Source organism: Dipodomys ordii, unplaced genomic scaffold (assembly GCF_000151885.1).
Source record: "Dipodomys ordii isolate 6190 unplaced genomic scaffold, Dord_2.0 Scaffold47, whole genome shotgun sequence".
Lineage (NCBI taxonomy): Eukaryota > Metazoa > Chordata > Mammalia > Rodentia > Heteromyidae > Dipodomys > Dipodomys ordii.
In genome coordinates, this window is record NW_012267263.1 from 2,174,052 (window position 1) to 2,188,025 (window position 13,974).

Sequence of the window (13,974 nt, forward strand, 5' to 3'; positions counted from 1 at the left end):
ACCTTTTGGTAAGTCAGCCTGTCCACAGTGGCCTGCCACTCTCTGGACTCTTGTCTTAAGGATCATAGGGACTATATACAGAGAGTCAAAATGCTCACATATATTAGCAATAGCTGTGTGTGTGTGTGTTTGTGTGTGTGTGTGTGTGTGTGTGTGTGTGTGTACTGGTCCTAGGGCTTGAGCTTTTTTTCCTAAAGGTTAGCTCCCTACACTTGAGCTTTTTTTCTTATTAATACAGTATTTATTTTGTCTTCCCTCTGTCAAACCCTGAGCAAACCACTTTCCCCAGACTTCCTGAGGAGGTACAGGAAAAGGAACATACAGGACAAACAAGACATGAGAGCAAACAAGACATGAAGCTGATGAGAAAGGTCACCATGGGATCCAAGAGGGCAAAACCCAGAATGGCATAGGGGAAGAGCTGCTGCTTCAGAGGATTCTTGGCATAACCAATGATGAGGCTCCGAAACACTGCCAATCTCACACATACACACAAATACCTATTGCTAGTATATGTGAGCATTTGACTCTTTGTATATAGTTCCTATGATCCTTAAGACAAAAAAGTCCAGAGAGTGGCAGGCCACTGTGGACAGACTGACTTACCAAGAGGGGGGTGACGGGTGGGGGTGGCAGGCACACCAGTTTCACCAGCTACCCTAACTGTTGGCTTCAGCCCCCATGAACTTGGCTGTTGTGTCGATGTCCCTTGAGGGTGCTGGTTTGGAAGCTGTAGCTGGGGACGTGAGGTCAGGGGACATGGGCCAGCTAAGCTGCTGTGGCTCTCATCTGTCAGTGTCTGTGATCGATTGATTCAGTACCACGGCAGATAGGGGTCAGCTCAGCAGCTGACAGGTACTCCTGACCAAGGAGGGAGTAGAGGCAAACTTGGAGCAGGCATACATTTTCAGGGGTGAGGTATGGCAGAAGAGCTGCTCCCAGGCCAGAGAAAACAGAGCCCAATAGGTTTTTTCAGTGATGTTATTCCTCATTTTTCAATCTTATAGCAACTTTTTTCCATGCCAAAGTGAAACCAAAGGATTTAATTGTGCTAAATGAATGGAAATAATGTATTTAGAATATCCTTTTTTGTACATTGTACTTCCTTATACAGGGCAAAATAATCACTCATCAATATGAAGGTACTACTTTACACTTTATTTTTTGCCAAGCAGTACAGTATTTTTGTGGCTATTAGGCCAAGTATAGTTGTCATTTCAAATAGTGTTTTTTAATATGTTCAAATTCTGTCTCAGGAGTTTCCCAATAAGAATGGAAAGAGAAATCCCATTCATTATATGGGATTTCTCTCTTTGAAATCAAAGAGCAAATTCTAAAATCAGCCATTGAACATTGATTGACTCCATTTAGGTGGATTAATGTTAGAGATAAAGGAAAGAATCACATCCTAATTGGCATTAATATCCATCCCATTTGTGACATTAGGCTGTTTTTAGGAGACATGGTTCTTGGCTCACATTGAAAATAATCTGTAAGAAGTATATCTGAAGAAAGCTGTATTAAACAATAGCTATGTATTAGGCACTGATTCATCCAACTTCCCACTCTACATTGAAAATTTGATTTTTCAAAGGTCTTGAACTGTTGTGCTTGAATTTTTTGTATGTTTGGTAAAGACCAATAGCACAGTAATTTTCTTCAAGTTCATAGGAAAAATAGATATAAATTACTTTTTTATAGCAATTTTTATCATAGAATACAATTTTGAAACTATTGTGCAAGTCCACATAAAAAAGGAATTCCAGACTTTGTAAATATCAAATGTTTGTATACACACATGTGCACATAATGTGTCTGTCTCTATTTTTTTGTATGTTCCAGAAAATATGGTGACAACACAGGGTACATGTGCAACTTTCAATTCTCATGAAGAAAATAGGGTACAGCCTCCTAAAAGCAGAAAATTCGGGTATAGTATGATTTTGCTGTTTTCTCCATTTCATTGTAGCTTCGCATTTTAAGATGTAATTGAACACCTAATCCAAACCTTCAAGGGCTCATGGAATTTTTCTTCACTGGTACCTTTTAAGTGAGAATTTTGTGACCATAGTGATGAGCCTGAGCACTGGGTATACCACAACAGTGAGCAAATGAGTATGACCATAGTGATGAGCCTGAGCACTGGGTATAGCAGGACAAGAGCAAAGCAGCTGGGGTAACAGAATTCTTGTGAGAACATTTAACACAATTGACTTCCATTCAATTTCAAGATTAAAACTGCAAATCCTCTTAGCAGACAAAAACCATTGCAGAGTTGTGCCAACACATAATCGCCCCTTTATACCCATTGTCATTAAAAAAAAATTAGTAACTTTCTTTTAAGAGAAGAAGATAGAGTGCTTAAGCTTCCTTCAGTGTTGGTGCAAGGTGCAATACTTTGCAGGCGTAAACTTCCTCTATAACATTCCATATAGTCAATACTAAAAATAGCTGCTTTCTTAAGTACTTATATTCTAGGCAAGGTACTTATGCTTTTCATGTACTGTGCCCTGTAGTTAATCCTTACAATAACAGAAGAAACCTTGTTTTTACCACCATGCTAAGCTATATTACCAAAAGAAACAAACAAAAAAACCACTGATAGGATTCTCAAGTGACAGGCAAGATCAATTTTGCATTAATTTTATTATCAGTAAGTTGGCCATTTTCTACGTGTTTTCTCTTCATTTTTCTGGTGAGAGGCTTGTGCCAACAAGAGATTGCATAGCATGGTGTTGTTCTGTACTGCTACCTGGAGTTATCCTAAGTCCAGGCAAGCTTTTGATTCACAAGACCACTTTAAGCCTTAGTTAAACTTAAAAGAAGCCAGGTGACAGTGTCTTATGCCTATAATCCTAGCTACTCAAGAGGCTAAGATATGAGGGTCACAGTTGGAAGCCAGCCCAGGCAAGAAAGTCTTTGAGACTCTTATCTCCATTAAACTACCAGAAAACCAGAAGTGGAGCTGTGGCTCAAGTGGTAGAGCATGAGCCTTGAGCAAAGAAGCTTGGGATTGCGCAAGCTCTAAGTGGCCCCAGGATTGCACCAGAGGTGGAGGGCGGGGAGGGGAGATTTAACTTAAGGAGAACAAAAATCCAGTGAGATGCACACTGCCAAGGGTCTATTTTCTTTGATACTTCCCTTCCCTCTATAACAGTTAAACTGTAAGGAAACAAGACTTACCATGCCTCTTGCCTTGTTTCCCACTGGTTATTTTTAGGACAAGGTCTTGTTTCCCACTCAGGCACGCAGACTGCTGAGCCTCAGTCTACATACTTTAGTCTTTTCATAGTTGCTGGGATTATAGGCATATGCCACTGCATCCATTTTCCTCCATGGAAATGGAGTCTCGTGGAGTTTTCTTGTCTGAACTGTCCTGGTCCTACCATCCTCCCACATAACTTAGGATGAAGATTTGTATCACTACACCCAGCTGTGGGTTGAGGTAGAATCTTGCAAACTTTTCTGTCCAGGCTGGCCTTAAATCACAATTCTCCCATTCTCAACCTCCTCAGTTACTAGAATTGTAGGCATGAGCTATCAATGCCTGGCTGTGAGGGTTATTTTTTACCATAAGCAATAGGTAGGTGACACAGTGATATTCTATCCTTTTAGATATTCAGAAGAAAAGAGCTTAAAATTCATTCTTATGGAGAGAGTTTATTATTTGTGCACCAACAATAATTTGGATACTCATATCATTAGAAAGCAATGTGTAAGGGTTTGGAAGCCCTTTTTTATTGTGTATAAATACCTTTAATATCTATTTAAATAGTGAATAAGTTATTAAAATCCTTGGAAGTAGTATAAGAAACCTGACAGACAGGTTAACATCACCAATGATAAATCGTGGTGATACATGTTGATGCCACAGAAGGAGAACACTGTGCTGCTCTGATCGTCTTCCCAAACACCAGTCATCACAGTGTAGATGTGAGAAAAATATCAGAAACCCAGTTCTGTTAAGGTCCTGGGATGAAAAGCCTTGTCAGAATTGTCACTGGAGAGTAAAGAGAGAAAAAAACAGGCCAGCTAACTACAACATCATATCTAGGACTGGATCTTGGAATAGGAGATGGACAATAGTAGAAGAACTGACAACATCCAAATGACAGTTATATTGAGTAGCAAAGTGCAAGTGTTTTTTGTTAGTTTTCACAGAAGTACCTTCTAATAGGAGCTGATAACATTAAAGGAAATTGATAGGAATTTTCTATCATCCTTACAACATTTCTTTAAAACGATTCCAAAAGAAATTTACAGTAATGGAAGTGTGACAAGAAGTAAAACTAGCAGCATATTAAATTACATATATAAATTTACTCATGTGAAAATAAGCATTTATATATTTGTGGATGTGTATATGTTGATGCAAGGGCATATGTAAGTGGAGATACACAATCAAAAGTCTCTTCTTTGTGGTTCTCCATAGTTCTGTTCTCTAAACTGAACCACTGTTCTAGGGAAAAAGCAAGGTTAGTCCTGTGGGCCTCTGGTCACAATGTTTTCTTTTAAGACATCTTATATAACATGTGGCTGATTTGTTAGCACTGAATTCACATCCAATGAGACAGTACTTCCTGCCAAGTGAAGGTTAACTAATACCTATATTTTCTTACAAGGCACTTTTCAGCCATCCTGCACTTAGAAGTATCAGACTGCATTCCAATACTACAACAAATTGAAGACATTTTAATAATGAAATCAACAACGAAAAAACACAAGAATACAAAAACATGACCCTATACCCCAAAAAAGACAGTATGAAAGTAAAGCAGTGAGTCAGAGCCTGACCTGGTTTTCACTTGATACTGGGAATATGTATGTTGGTTTACTCAAATTTGTTATTGCTCTGTGCAAATCTGAAAATGAAAAATGCAAAATCATGTGAGTATGCATCTTGTAGTTATGCATTAATGTTAGCATGTAGGTGAATTCACCACTGTGAAATTGATGAATGAGGAATGCATACGTGTACTACCATGCACATGTACATATGCATGTGTGTTTATAGAAATGAATTAAGATATTGAATTATGGTTGATATTTTATTTTTCTCTCAATATCATGTAAGAAATCTTAAAATGAAGTTAGACCTCATTACAGTAGTATTCTTAGATGCAACTTGAGGGAAGAAACTCATTCCTCTCAATTTTCTACCACTAATACCCTGTGTATCACCTCACTTGTTTAAGACATTATATGTCTTTAATTTTCATTTCTATTCATATACTAATTTTATGTATTACTCTAAAAATGATTTAATCAACAGCCTGTGAGGCAGTTTTGAAATGGCATTCCTAGAATGGTAACTAACAGGTAACTGTTTTGTGAAACTTTCATGTGATCAAATCAAATAGGCTTCTAATCACCTTTCTTTTTCTCTTATACTGGTCACATATCTAGTGTAATACAAGACAAAAGTCCAGTACAAACATTCCTGCATGACATGTCTTCAGCATCTGTACACCAGCCTCGCCAGCCTGCCAAGGGTGATGTGCTCACACATGAGGCAGTGGGGATCCTTGAGGCTCAAAAACATAGAGGCAGTGACCTTGACATCATGGAGCACCCATCAGATGCCAGCCCTGCACTTCAAGCAAAATGGACACAGATTAGTTCACTTGCGAATGTCAATACTGCAAGTATGCACAGATGTTCAATTGTAGTCTTGCTATAAGAACAGTAGCATGGACTGGTGCCAGTAGCTCACACCTGTAATCCTAGCTACTCAGGAGGCTGAGCTCTGAGGATCGCAGTTCAAAGCCAGCCCAGGCAGGAAAGTCCGTGAGACTCTTTATCTCCAATAAACCACTAGAAAACCAGAAGTGGCACTGTGGCTCAAACAGTAGAGCACTCACCTTTATCTGAAGAGCTCGGGTACAGCGCCCAAGCCCAGAGTTCAAGCCCCACAACTGACCAAAAACAAAAAAGAACAGTATGGAAAAAGCTGTTCTGTGAAAAACCTCACAATGAGGACTTGCACATCACTGAGTAGAACATATGCTTAGAACAAAACTTATAACTGCATCTCAATTCTGTTTAGTGGCAATACATTTGAAGGGAAAGTCAGTGTGTTTTAATCTTAAATGATAGCAAGACAACTATTGTTAAAAGAGGGAATTAGCTGGATGCTAGTGGCTCGCACCTGTAATCCTAGGCACTGAGGAAGCTGAGATCTGAGGATCACAGTTCAAAGCCAGCCCGGGAAAGTCCTTGAGACTCTTATCTCCATTAAACCACCAGAAAAATGGAAGTGGCATTGTGGCTCACATGGTAGAGTGCTTACCCTGAGCTGTAGAGCTGAGGGACAGCGCCCAGGCCCAGAGTTCAAGCCCCACGACCAACCAAAAAGAAAAGAGGGAACTAGAAGCTAAGGGCCTATAATACTATTCCCCTCATTTTACAGACTAGTCAGCATTGCATTTGTGGTTGAGAGCACAGACTGCAAATAGACTACCTAGATTCTAAATTGGGTTCTAATGCTAGCACTCCCACCTAAGTAGTCATGTGACCTTGACTAAGATTGTTTCAGTTCTCTATGTCCCTCTTTGGTTTGTGTGAAACACAAGTAGTGCTAGTATCTACCTCGTGGGATCATTGGAAAAACTATGTGAGTTCCTTAATAAATGTGAAATGATCTGAACACTGTTCTATACATGCTTAATTCTAAGGAAATGATAACCCCCTAGTGGGTAAGGCTTTCAGAAATTTCATAACACTCTTGGAGAGAAGGCTTTGTCTTCCCTTTAAAAAGTGTTTTTGTTTTTCATGGAGCCAAAGCCCATCTCCTATGTGCAAGTTGTACATAGTAGAAATAGTTTGTCAATGCTAGAGTGTAGAGGAGTTGCTCTAGCCTAGTATGTGAGAGGCCTTGGGACTGATCCCTAATACTTCATACTTATGCATGTGGGTATAAGAGGAAAAACAGTGAAAGAATATGTGTGTCTGATCACATTAGAAGTAACTAATGTCCAATTGTGTCTTTAGACACAGTTGTCATCATTAAAGTTGTGATCTAGTACCTCCATACATTCAGAAAGATGTAGCCAATTGATTCCCTTTTTCAACAAATGAATATTGGCCAAACTTATAAATTTAAAATGGCAATTAAAATACTGCAATATCAGTTCTGACATTTGAAAAGAGCTTATTATTGAATTAATACTCTATTAAGATCAAAGCTTTTGAAAACTTATTAATATCTCAACTTGCTTTCTCTAAAATTGCATTGCATTAATTTGTTCCTTTTTTTTGTCCTTATTTCTCTTAGAGTTTTCAGTTGAAAACCCATGGGATAATGACTTGATTCTCAAACTTTTATCTGGACTTTCTAAACCAGTGAGTTCATATCCAAATACTTTTATGCACCAGTATAAACTTCCAACCATCAAGCCTAAAACTGAGTTCCAATTAGGTAAGAATTAATAGAGAACATAATTTTGAATTCTTTGATAACATGTATATAGAAGATGCTAAAAGTAATATATCCTGTAACACATGGAGAAACTAGTGAAATCTGAAGAAAGTGTGGCATTTAGTTAATAGGAACATACTATGTGGATCTTTATTTGTGACAAGCCTGCCATAGTTATGTAGAGTTAACAGGCCAGACTGGAGTGGTTCATGCCTGTAATCCTAGCTACTCAGGAAGCTGAGATATAAAGGTCGTGGTTCAAAGCCAGCCCAAGCAAGAAAGCCAGGGAGACTCTTATCTCCAGTTAACTACCAAAAAAATCTGAAGTGGAGCTGTGGCTCAAGTGATAGAGCACTAGTCATGAGCAAAAAAAAAAAAAAAGCTCTGAGACAGTGCAAAGCCCTGAGTTCAAGCCCCAGGATAGGCACACACACACAGACACACACACAGACACAAACACACACCTCAAAACAAAAAGTTAATTGTAGGGCAACTGGCTATATACTATGTAGAACTTTGTCCTTTTTATTCTGTTGTAAAAACACATACATTGTCCCTAACTTTGTTTATTGGCTCTTTACAAAAGATTTTTACATGTTCTTACCAACATCTCGAAAGTCATACAAAGCAGGAAGCACGAGTACCCTTTCTAAAATGTGAAATCCTTGGTGAGAGGGAGACACATGCCCAAGGCCATGCAGCTCAGTGTCCTGAGCCAACATCGCACCTCTGTGCCAGAGATTTGTTAAGAAGCCTCTTTGGTACCAGGTCTTTCTTTCAGTTTTTTCTAGACCTTCCCCTATTTATTTTGATTCATCAGAGCAGTTGAAAACCAAGAAAAATTGTACAAATTCTTTATTGTGTAGTCACTAATGATTCGGGCCTTTTCTCATTTTAACACTTTTTTTTCAAGGTCCTTCGCTGGTGTATGTCAATTGCCTTCTTGGAGAAGGAGCTTTTGCCCACGTCTATGAAGCTACCCTTGGAGATGTGAATGAGGTGAAAAATAAGCAGAAATGTATTTTAAAGGTAAATGATCTCAGGGGGGTCTTGTTTAAGTTCTTTGCCTCCTTTTTTTCCTTAAAACTGTGTTTTCATTGAGATCTATAGTGAACCATTACATAAGAACTATCCTGTGAAGGGCTTGGAAGGTGACTCAGTGGTACAGTGCTTGCCTTGCATGCATAAGGCCCTGGGTTCGATCCCTCAGCACCACCTAAGAAAAAAGAAAAAAGCCGGAAGTGGGCCTGTGGCTCAAGTGGTAGAGCATTAGCCTTGAGCTGAAGAGCTGAGGGACAGTGCCCAGGCCCAGAGTTCAGGCCCCACGACTGGACCCCCCCTCCAAAAAAAAAAAAAGAACTAACCTGTGAAGACTCAGAAGTGCCTTGCCACTAAAATTATCCTGTAGTAGTAAGCCCCATGTTGTAAAGCAGTTCATAGATTATCATCTCTCTTTATAACATGTCCTTTATTGGAATGGAGCTTGCTTTCTGGGTATCCTATCCAGAATGTGAAATGGAATATGAATGTCATGGATCTGTTTTGTATTAACAGGTCCAGAAGCCTGCCAACCCCTGGGAATTCTACATTGGGACCCAGCTAATGGAGAGACTCAAGCCAACCATGGAATACATGTTTATCAAGTTCTATTCTGCCCACTTATTCCAAAATGGCAGCATATTAGTAGGAGAGCTCTACAGCTATGGAACATTATTAGTAAGTGTTTTGTTTCCACGATATGGTCATGAATTTGAAGAGCATTTCTGCTTTATGCCTTGCACCTGTCTTTTGTGGTTGGAACTTTTGCTGGACAGGAGGGTGAGGCAAAGCCTTTTTGACTAGAAATTTCACGTATCCTCCACAACCAACTCTGGGTGTCACTTGCATTGTTTCTAGAATGCCATTAACCTCTATAAAAATACCCCTGAAAAAGTGATGCCGCAGGCTATCGTCATCTCTTTCGCTATCAAAATGCTCCACATGATTGAACAAGTTCACAGCTGTGAGATCATTCATGGAGACATTAAACCAGACAATTTCATCCTGGGAAACAGGCAAGTGCTCTGTAACAGGCCTCCTTCACCCTTCTCTAGCAGCCGCTTGCTGTTTGTGCTCATGCATCTTGACCCATGTTTTTGTTTACTCTAGATTTTTGAAACAGGATGATGATGATGATTTAGCTGCTGGCTTGGCACTGATTGACCTGGGTCAGAGTATCGATATGAGACTTTTTCCAAAAGGAACTACATTTACAGCCAAGTGTGAAACTTCTGGTTTTCAGTGTACAGAAATGCTCAGTAACAAACCATGGAACTACCAGGTATGGGAGTAAAACAAGAGCTTTGAAAACTTTTTCCTCTCTCTCTTATCAGATTTTCAAAATGAATTTGGGATTCTACTTAGTTTGAACTAGTGGGTAAAGGAAAGGTCAAACTTATGGCTGAGGGGGAAGATAGAATTACTCCTGAGCAATATACCTTTCTCAAGTCTATCATCAGCAAAGGGAAGCAAATTCATTGTCAAAGTTTGATCCTAGGAAAAAGCACTGATTTGTGACCTTTCAAAAGGAAGTCATGCTACCAGGATCCAGCTTCAGTTGTAGATGAAAGCAGCTTGGTTTCCTTTTTGGGGGCAGAAATAGCTGGACACCCCAGCCTATTGACTGTGGGCAGAATTGAGCCAGTGTTGTACACACCTGGCTGTTTTCACAGGCAAGAAGGTGAACCTGACTGCTATAAGATGATGCTGCCAGATGTCCTCCCAGAATACCTCATCCAAAAGATTGCATCAATATTATCTAGCCTAAAGAGAAGTGGCACAAGTTCCATCAATGTTAGTTCTCAAGTAAAGAGAATACTAACTTGGACAAATGTAAAGTTTGAAACTAGGTTAACAAAATCTCTACCCAGTTTCCATGTGGGTAGAAACTATGGCTTTTCAGGAGCCATAGTTAAAAGGGGCCAGGGTGCAAGTCTGATTTCTATTCTACTGCCAATAAGACCTCCACCTGCACACATGCTAATCTCCAATTTCCTCAGGCATGGAGGGGGACAGACAGTCTGTTGTCTTATAGACTTGGGCCACAATGGAGCGTTCTTTTCAGTTATAAACATCATATAACCACCAGAATCCCAAGGGAAGGTGTTGGAGCTCCCAAGCAAAGCAATTCTACTGTTGTAGTTACTGCATGCAACAGAATAAAAGACTTGGGAAGAACACTAACTAGGTCAAGAAGCACAGAGCTTTCTAAGGGGCCACCTCGGGAGACAAGGGTGTTGCTCTCCCATGGAAGCTTCAGGCAGGGCCTAGACAAGCAGTGGGGCATCTCAGTAGCTTTCAAAGAAATCTTTAAAGCCCTACGGTTATATAACAGTGTCCAAGTTAAAAGTTATATATTTATAGGCTCGTGTGCAAATTACTACTGAGTGACATGCACCTGTGTTTTCTCTACAGATTGATTACTTTGGCGTTGCCGCAACAGTATACTGCATGCTCTTTGGCACTTACATGAGAGTGAAAAATGTAGGAGGTGTCTGGAAGCCTGAAGGTCTTTTTAGAAGGTGGGGCTTGGCAATAGTGTGACAGTGAAAAGAATAGATATAGCAGAATGGTGGTGGGTTTTGTCTGGCAGAAAAAGGAGTTCTGTTGCTGCATGGAAAACCTGTCTTGGGCAGTGTGGTGACAGCTCAGTACTGACACAGGCAATGCTCAGATCACATAGCGCCACCACTGCTGTTTTCCCCCCCATGTAAAAATGGAGCAGCCAAAGACTAGAGAGTAGCTCAATTCCAAAAGGGCCTGGGTTCCATCCCCAGCACCAGATGAAAAGGGCCAGGAGCAACCAGTGCTGCATGGCATCACTGAAAATTGCCAGCTGCATGGTTGGATACTGTGAACTCCAGTGTTTCTCTCTACCCATGGGAGGGAAGACTCACCTAATGTCACTGAGCCTCAGGATTTTCCCATGTGTTTTTTTGTCTCTGTAATGGGAATAATGCAGATTCTTCTCAGATGTTTCTCATAAGAAGCAAAGGAAATTATGAAGGTGCTTTGAAAGTTATATAGTAGGAGGACACAGCTTTCTATTATAGGACAAATTTTAAATTCCATTTTTACCTTACTTTAGTTCACTAACAGTTTGTTCTGATCTACACAATTGCAAGAATGGTCTGGAGCTCATCCTGTCGGTGTGGATGGCTCTTCCAGAGTAGCACCTTGTGAATAAACTACTGGTGCTATGTAAGGTTAGGTACATGTATGTTCCTTATATGACTTATACTTCCTTCTCTTAATGCTTTTTGTTTGTTTGTTTTGTGTTTTGCCCGGTCGTGGGGCTTGAACTCTGGGCCTGGGCACTGTCCCTCAGCTCTTCAGTTCAAGGCTAACATTCTACCACTTGAGCCACAATGCCACTTCCAGCTTTTTCTGTTTATGTGGTGCTGAGGAATCGAACCCAGGACCTCCCTCATGCATGTGAGGCAAGCACTCTGCCACTGAGCTGCCTTCCAAGCCCCACCTTCTCTTAATTTTTTTGAGGAATAAAAACTCATACAGAAAAGTACTCTCATACACACAGCTTACTGGAAGTTTACATGTTGATATTCTTTAGAAACAAAAACTTAAAACTTGGATTTTCCTCACTCTCCCTATCATCTTCCAAAACTGAAGAACAAAAAAGCAGCTGGTAATAATTTTATGAAATGTCATGTGCCATACATAGATGAGGTTCAATCTCTACAGGAAAACTAAAACAGGTATGTTTTATTCTGCGTAATGAGTCATCAGATTGAGCATTCTTCCTGCATTCTTTCTCATGCTCATAATGGGAGGACCAGATGATTGTTCAGAAGGCTTCCAGCTCTGGCAAGTGAAGGGAAAGACTGAAGCTCCCCTCCATAGGCCCGGTGACCAGGCTCTGGAGTGTGGAGTCCAACATCAGTGTGGTATTTTCTCCCTAGCGGATTCTCACCAAGAAATGAAGTTGGCAGTGTCTGGAACTCTAAAGACTGAGCACACTCAGAGCAGTGCAGCCTGTCTGCTGTCTCCTTGGTTCAGCTGCATTATGAGATTCTGACTATTCTGTACTATTCCCAACCAGCCAGAAGCAGATAGCTTTTCAACCATGTTTCTCAAACCGAATGTGTTCAGATGTTTGGTTGGATCTTTTGTTGTTCTTGTTTATGATAGGTTCAGTGCTTCCATATTTTTTTTCTTTTTGGGGGGGGGATTACTGGAAAAACTCAGGGCATTGTGCTTGCTAGGCAGGCACTCTACCTCTTGTCACACCTCCATCCCCCTTTTTGCATTGGTTATTTCTGAGATAGGTCTCACTTCATCCCTCACTTGGATCCTTCTCCTTAGGCTTCCCCATGTCATCACTGGAAATGACAGACTCAGGCCACTGCACCTTGCAAAGGCTGGGCTTCCCTCATAGTTTGGGGATGTCTGGGCTGTTCCCAAGCCATGTTTTCTCAATCTCTGCTCCCAAGTTGCTAGGATTATGGGCTTGAGCCACTATACCTGACAGTTCTTCCATTCTCAATCAGTAAATGGTTTTTAGGTGGGAATTGTCCTCTTATACCATCCAGGCTCTCAGGAGTCAATGTGTGAGCATATTGTGTGTTTTGAAGGCTGTGTTTTATCCACTGTTGATGCTTTGTCTCTTCAGGCTTCCTCATCTGGAGATGTGGGAGGAGTTTTTCCACACCATGTTGAATATACCAGACTGCGACCATCTCCCATCTTTGGATTTGTTAAGGCAGAAGCTGAAGAACCTGTTTCAACAGCACTATTCAAGCAAGATCCGAACCCTGCGTAACAGGCTAATTGTGCTGCTCATGGACTATAAGCGTTTGAGAAAGTGAAATGCAGATGGGGACACTCTCCAGAAGATACTGTGTAAAGACTGACCTCTTACTTCAAACCTTGATTCTTTTTCACATTGATTATTTATGTGTTTGTTACAAATAAAGTCCATAAAACAGACCCATGTGATTTAGTTGTAACAAATACTCCAACCAAATACACACAGTGGGAGGTTGGAGGCAGCTGACTAATGGATCTGTTCCAGTAGGCAAGCATTCGTGACAATGCATGTGAACTTTCCCAAGAAGACACATTGGAAACCCTGACCTTTTTAAGCCAAAACTGGGCCAGCATGACTTTGGTCCCTTCCTTCTGTGTAGCAGGAAAACTTCCAAAATACATCCAGAGTCTTAAAGTTTTTGTGGAAAAAAAAAACAAACAATAAACAAAAAAGCTGTCTGTCTTTTACAGTACCATTCAGTGGAAAATCTCTATTCTTGGAAATATTTTTTGGGGGTGGTCAGTATTGGGGTTTTGAACTCAGGATCTTGATCTTGCTAAATAGGTACACTTCTGCTTTTATTGACTTTAAAGCTAGAAGGGCCCTCAGGTTGCACAGGTCTTCCTGAAAACATCTGCGGCCCACAGTCCAGGAGTGTGAGGTGAATCACTTCCTTTTGCAGTATCTTCAGCCACCATGGCATTGGCTATGGGGCCATAACTCAGGCCCTAAGTGCTGTCGTTTATTTCTT

The 13,974-nt window shown here is 40.5% G+C and overlaps 1 protein-coding gene across 1 annotated transcript in view; it reads left to right on the plus strand.

Annotated features, from left to right (window-relative positions):
* The window catches only part of LOC105988177 (mitotic checkpoint serine/threonine-protein kinase BUB1-like), a 42,380-nt gene extending 29,060 nt beyond the window's left edge, over positions 1-13,320 (plus strand). The window contains exons 11-18 of the mRNA XM_013019720.1: positions 5,407-5,645; positions 7,274-7,417; positions 8,331-8,446; positions 8,972-9,133; positions 9,314-9,471; positions 9,566-9,737; positions 10,871-10,977; positions 13,086-13,320. Of these exons, the coding sequence (XP_012875174.1) occupies positions 5,407-5,645; positions 7,274-7,417; positions 8,331-8,446; positions 8,972-9,133; positions 9,314-9,471; positions 9,566-9,737; positions 10,871-10,977; positions 13,086-13,281 (1,294 nt within the window). The 3' untranslated portion in view covers positions 13,282-13,320. The remainder of the gene's footprint in view (positions 1-5,406; positions 5,646-7,273; positions 7,418-8,330; positions 8,447-8,971; positions 9,134-9,313; positions 9,472-9,565; positions 9,738-10,870; positions 10,978-13,085) is intronic.
* The last annotated feature ends 654 nt before the right edge of the window (positions 13,321-13,974 follow it).